Source organism: Oryza glaberrima, chromosome 3 (assembly GCF_000147395.1).
Source record: "Oryza glaberrima chromosome 3, OglaRS2, whole genome shotgun sequence".
Classification (NCBI taxonomy): Eukaryota; Viridiplantae; Streptophyta; class Magnoliopsida; order Poales; family Poaceae; genus Oryza; species Oryza glaberrima.
This window is the reverse complement of record NC_068328.1, coordinates 26,720,050-26,726,049: the sequence shown is the minus strand read 5'-3', so window position 1 is coordinate 26,726,049 and position 6,000 is coordinate 26,720,050. Positions and strand designations below refer to the sequence as shown.

Here is a 6,000-nt window from a genome sequence, read left to right as displayed (position 1 = left end):
TTAATAGTTCCTAAAATCAAAATCAGTAATTATAAAATTATGTATAGTATCATGAGTCATGACACAGTGATGCCTTTTGCACTAGCTTTAAAGTTTTCTTGATATAATAATTCTGAGATTAGGTTTAAATCGTAGTTTTTTTCTTAATTAGTAAATAGAAAGTTCGTTTGGAGTGTTAGTTATAATTTTTTTCAGGAGTCGGGATTTCAAAATTCGGAATTAGTAAGCATCGAGTCGTACTTGTCTTAAAATTGCAATGTATTAAGAAATTCAAAGTTAATAATTACAGAGTTGTTTCTAACATGGTCTCTTGTTTTAATCTGAGCCATTATAATCTGGTCCATGGATAGCCAGATTTTCCAATTTTCTCCTCCTTGGAGCATCCAATCAGCAATTCAAGCTGTTGTAATTTGGTCCCACCTAAAGGGATTAATAGATTTATTACTTACTATTTTTTGAGTAACTTTCTGAAATCCCCTGTTTTATATGGTCAAAGTTACACAAGTTACACAAAACCACATGTATTATGACGTGTAACACATAAACACAGGTTTGATGGTATATATGTTTTACAAAACCTCACCTTTATTAATGTTAACATACTACCAACATTCTTCTTTAAAGTAGCGAAGAGTTAAACTGTCAACCTTATTCAAGAATTTTATAGTTAACAATTTTATATGCACATTTTATTTTAGAATTATAAGTAAATTTGTGCTCAATGTATATCATAATACCGAGGTTGTGCCATATGTTATAACGCCTGTGTTTTTTCTGGAACTTTAACCTTAAACCACAGGGTTTTATAAAATTTACTCTTACTTTTAGATTAACGCATGAATTTTATTAGATTAGAATGTCTAATTAGTATATATAGGTATAGAATAGGTAGAGCAATAATCTCATTAGTTAGCGTGGTTGTGGAGTTAAGCACATATATGTTTTCACTTATCGTCTCTCAAATCGTAGTGTTCGTGATTGAACTGTCACGACCTACGTACGTACACGTGATTGCGCTTTTTATGAGGCTCAACCATCTATGTGATTATGGATTTCTCATCGCGTATCCATGGTAAAACACGCCACATATGGATCACAAAGTGCCAAAGCACACAGCTGCAAAACACCCATTGCTAGCGGGATAGTACAATCCAAGCGCATGTACATGACATATTACACCAAGCAAGCAGTTCATTCATACTACAGCAAAACAACTAAGCCCAAGCCCGTGCACATGACTGCACGATAGAGAGAAAAACAAAACTAAACAAGCAGGGCAACCGAAACAGCAGCATGCAGCACGTACGGCGGCTACTCGATCGATCGCTAGCAGGAGAAACAAAGAGCAACTTAACTAATTAAGTTCACAGGAGTAGAGTAGAGTAGTTGAGAAGCAGAAGCGAGAGCAAGAAGCTAGTAGCGCTGTTGGCTGTGCATGCGTCCGTCATTCTCAGGAAACGGATGGATGGATGGATGGATCAGGAGATGAGCTGGAGGCCCTGGAGGAGGAGGGCGTCGGCGAGCACCTTGTTGGCGGCGTCCGTGGGGTGGAATCCGTCCCAGAACACGTACCCCGTCGCGTTGGCGCACGTCCCCACCGCACCCTGGTTGCACAGCACCGACGTCTCGATCGTCCCCGTCCCGCAGCACGCTCTCCGAGACTCGAAGAAACCTAGTTAATTGGAGTAGTACCCATCATCACATAATTAATTATCAGTTCAATTTCTCACTCTCACAACATCTTCTTCAAAACAAAAAAAAAGAGAGAGAATTCGTGCATTGCTGCCAAAGAGGAGGCGTGATTAGGGGCTGTAAATAGCTAGCCTGCGAACCCATTCATAGATATATCGAAACAAACGGGTTTGTAGTTTGTTTTGATATATAAGTATGCTTCACGGGTTAGTCACTTACATCTAAATAGACGTAATTATGTGTACGTACCGGCGGCAGTGGGGTTGGTGACGAGGTCGAGGAGCGGGTTGTAGATGTCGAAGACGACGAGCTTGAGGTCCGAGTGCTGCTTCCTGATGCTGTCGGAGGCCGCCTCCAGCTTCGCGTTGAACGTCCGCGAGTCGTTGTTCAGCCGCTCCACGCACCCGCCGCCGCTTCCGCCGCCGAACAGCGTCACCGACGCCGGGAGGCACCCCATCGGCGGCAGCGACGTCACGCCGATCCGCCTCGCCCCCTGTCCGTACAGCCCCTGCACACACACCACGCGTTCCCCAAAAAAAAAAACCCAAGATCAAAATCGTTGAATTGATTCGGTACCACGACGAGGCCATTTTCACTGCACGGTACACATGAATGCATTTCTACCTCAAATAATATGAAACGCGGGAAAATGTTTGTGATTTTGTACCTATTTACTCCCCCCGTTCATCTTTGTTTGTTTGACAACAGATAGTACGTACTATGCAAGTACAAACTTTGACTGCTCATCTTCTTTTTTAAAAAAAAATACGAACATTTGAAAACATATCATTATCTATGTAATTTGGCAATTTGCATGCTAAAGAACTGGATATACTACTACTTGTATTTATCAAAACATCGTAATTCAGAAAAAAAATATTATTGACCAAAATTAAAATTATACTAGTCAACAGTGTCAAATAAAAAAAAACAGAGTGTACTTGGTGTACTGGCTCTTTCAGTAAATTCAAAGAAGTAAAAAAAAATGTCCTGCGTATGTGAGCTTGGTGGATCGACTGCGTTAAGTATGCCATTACACCCAACAGTAGCTGCTAGCTGTGGCATTGTGTATTGAGCAGTGAAATCGGTGGCAAGCAAGATCGACAACACCGGCCGGTGCAGTAATAAAGAGAGAGATTCATGCTTGTCTTGAATCTTTCATCCACCCACATCCACATGGTCAAGACAGATCTGTGAAATGGCAGGCAGCAGCAATAGGTTTTCTGCCACTGCCACTGTCCAATCTTTCTTTCTTTCCTTTTCAGTGAAACCACTCACTATACATGCATATGGACAACACGGCCTAGCTTGGAACTCTAGCATGGAAATGGGTCAATTTCCATGGTGCATTTACTAGAGGGGATTGGTGTGAGGGAATTGTGGATTTACTAGCTTGGAAACTCTAGCATGGAAATGGGTCACAATTTCCATGGTGCTGAAAATGTTACATTGGCAGGGGCAGATCAGATCAGTCCGGAATGTCACTAGCTAGAGCATTGTATTATAGGGGGAAAGCCTCTAGTTGTAGCTATATAATTGCAACTTTTGTAGTAATCTCGTTTAGCTTTCTCTCCCAAAACCGGGGTCAATTTGGGATAGGACTATAGTAAAAATGTCTCTTCAACAAGGGCTAATCAACAGGCCTCTGACCCCCTTAATTAGTTTGCCTTTGTGCCAATGACCAGATTAGCAATTTTAATGTACTAATGTAGCGATTGCTGGCAAGCAAGCATTCGCATTGGATGATCTCCCTACATGTGACACCAGCAACAGTAGTACTCCATGTAAATTAGAAAATTAAATGTGCATCTGCGTGCATTAACTGATGCTAGCTACAACAACGTATGTACTGTGGAGAATGGCAGGAACGTGCATGTTTTGGAAGGAAAGAAAACCATGGGAGGTTGAAGAATTGAGATGCAGGCCATTGATAGCTACCGGTCCTACCCATAGAACCTGTGACCTTTTGATCGATCCATTTACTCCTCTAACCTCCTCTGCAAAGGCTATTCAATTGCCTGTCTGTCCGCTCAAGATCGATCGATATGTCACTGTGCACTACGAGCAGGGACTGTCCCATGCCGTTACTCCTATAGAAGACTTCTTTAGAGTGAAGTAATTTTTTTTTCTAAACAGGAGAAGTAATTACCATGAAAATTCTACTCGTAAACAGGAATACTAGCTACTTACGAGTTCTAAACTTGTTGCTAATGGCCAATGGGATGAACAATCTGACACTACAAATATTGCTCCATGCACATTTTACAAAACGTTTGGCTATTTCAGTTATCCTGGGATTAGCATGCGGTTTCATGAAAAGTCTAACTGTAATTTGGTGCAGTAAAAGATAAATTGACTGTGCCTTTCTTCAAAAAATGGAAAAAAAGAAAAGAAACTGATTGTTAATTTAGCTGGGTTTTTTTTTGCTACCTTAAATTTAGATTCATTTAGTATAGCCCTTGCCCATTGTGTCATGGCAATGGCATGGACCATTGTGGAACAAACGGAGTACAATGACTTGATGCATGTAAGCATTTGCATGCATGGTTGCATCATTTAATCAAGTGATAGATTGGAGAACCAAATGTCAAGTGCTTTGCATGCTGTGCTTAATCAATCAGTGCTTAGTGGTACTAATCAATTACAATAATATATGGATTTGATTACCTCGATGAAGGTGGTGAAGGGCTGCATGAGGACGTCGGAGAACTGGTCGGGGGTGTAGGTGGCGGCCAGCATCGGGTTGACGTAGTAGTTCTGCACGAAGTCGCTGGTGCCGGCGCTGACCACGTAGATGGACTCCGACGTCAGCGCCGCCGCCTTCTTCCCGCCGGCCACCGCCTCCACCTTCGTCTTGTACTCCTTGAAGTACCCCAGCTGCCGGCTCAGCGATATCGCCCCCTGCATACGCCACAAAACACACCACATCTCTGATCATCGATTATCATATAGTGATTTTGGTTTACAAGCTAGTATTATGGCTTAATTGGTCCCGTTTGAACTGGCTGGAGATAAAGATTAAATGCGGGCACCAAAAAACATCAACATGTAACTAATTAAGTTTTAATTATTTTAAACTTAAAAAACAAATTTATCTGATTTAAAATAATTTTGTAATACAAAATTTTCATACGAAATATACCTTTTGCGATTTGAAAAACATACTAGTGAAAACCGAGGTAAATTTTGTATCTTAATTAGAAAAGAATATAACAATTTGAAACATATCATTGAGCACATTGTTTCTGCAGAAAATATTACTCCCTCCGTCCCATTTTAAGTGTAGCCATATTTTTCCGCGTCAACTTTAACCGTCCGTCTTATTTAAAAAAAAATAAAAAAATAAAAACATAAGTCACGAGTAAAGTACTATTCATGTTTTATCATCTCATAACAACAAAAATAATAATTATAAAAAAAATTAAATAAGACGGACGATAAAGTTGGACGCGAAAACTTATGGTTGCGATTAAAATGGGACGAGTGAGTTACTTAGACTGAACAACTAACTTAATAAGAAATATATTGAAGACGAAAATGCATTTTTTTTAAAAAAAAGAAAAAAGAAAAAAACGTGAAGCAGATAAACAAACCGTACGTAGAGGGAGGCGGTGGTGTCGAGGTAGCCGGAGGCGCCGGAGGCGAAGTTGGCGCCGTGGAGGAGGGAGCGGTTGTCGGACTGGGCGAGCTGGCCGAGGTAGGGCGGCGGGTAGGAGGTGAGCCCCAGGTTGTCGACGGTGTAGTCGGTGGCCAGCTTCCCGTTGCAGAACCGCCCCGTGGGTGCCCCGTGCGTCTCCGGGAAGTCGCGGCCGTAGGGCGGGAAGTCGGCGCGCACCAGCGTCGCCAGCCGGTTGTTGTTCCCGGCGTCCACCACCGAGTCCCCGAATATCATCACCCCCGGCACCAGCGCCGCCTGCTGCCCCGCAGCCGCCGCCACCAGCAGCAACGACACCAACACCGCCGCCGCCGCCGCCATCGCGGTCATGATGCTAATAATGCTACTAGCTGCGTTCTCTCTTTGGTTAGTGGAGTGAGGTGGTGATGTGGTGAGCGAAGTGAAGTGCGTGGGTTTCAATTTGTTGGCCTCTGTTATTTAAATTGAGACATGCGGTCAAGGCCGAGTTTAGTTCCAAACTTTTTTTAAAACTTCAAAATTTTTTATCACATCAAAACTTTCCTACACATAAACTTTCAATTTTTCTATCACATCGTTTCAATTTTAACCAAACTTTCGTCACACCGTTTTAATTTTAACAAAACTTCTAATTTTAATGTGAACTAAACACACCCTAAGTTATTGCTGGCTGG

General features: G+C 42.0%; 1 protein-coding gene across 1 annotated transcript; it reads right to left on the bottom strand.

Annotated features, from left to right (window-relative positions):
- Positions 1 to 1,081: 1,081 nt before the first annotated feature.
- Positions 1,082 to 5,747, bottom strand: LOC127765655 (GDSL esterase/lipase At5g03820). Its single transcript, XM_052290594.1, has 4 exons — positions 5,291 to 5,747; positions 4,360 to 4,593; positions 1,942 to 2,200; positions 1,082 to 1,672 (listed from the first exon to the last, which is right to left on the bottom strand). The coding sequence occupies exons 1-4, from the start codon at positions 5,675 to 5,677 to the stop codon at positions 1,479 to 1,481; spliced, it is 1,074 nt and encodes a 357-aa protein (XP_052146554.1). The 5' UTR covers positions 5,678 to 5,747; the 3' UTR covers positions 1,082 to 1,478.
- Between the last annotated feature and the right edge of the window lie 253 nt (positions 5,748 to 6,000).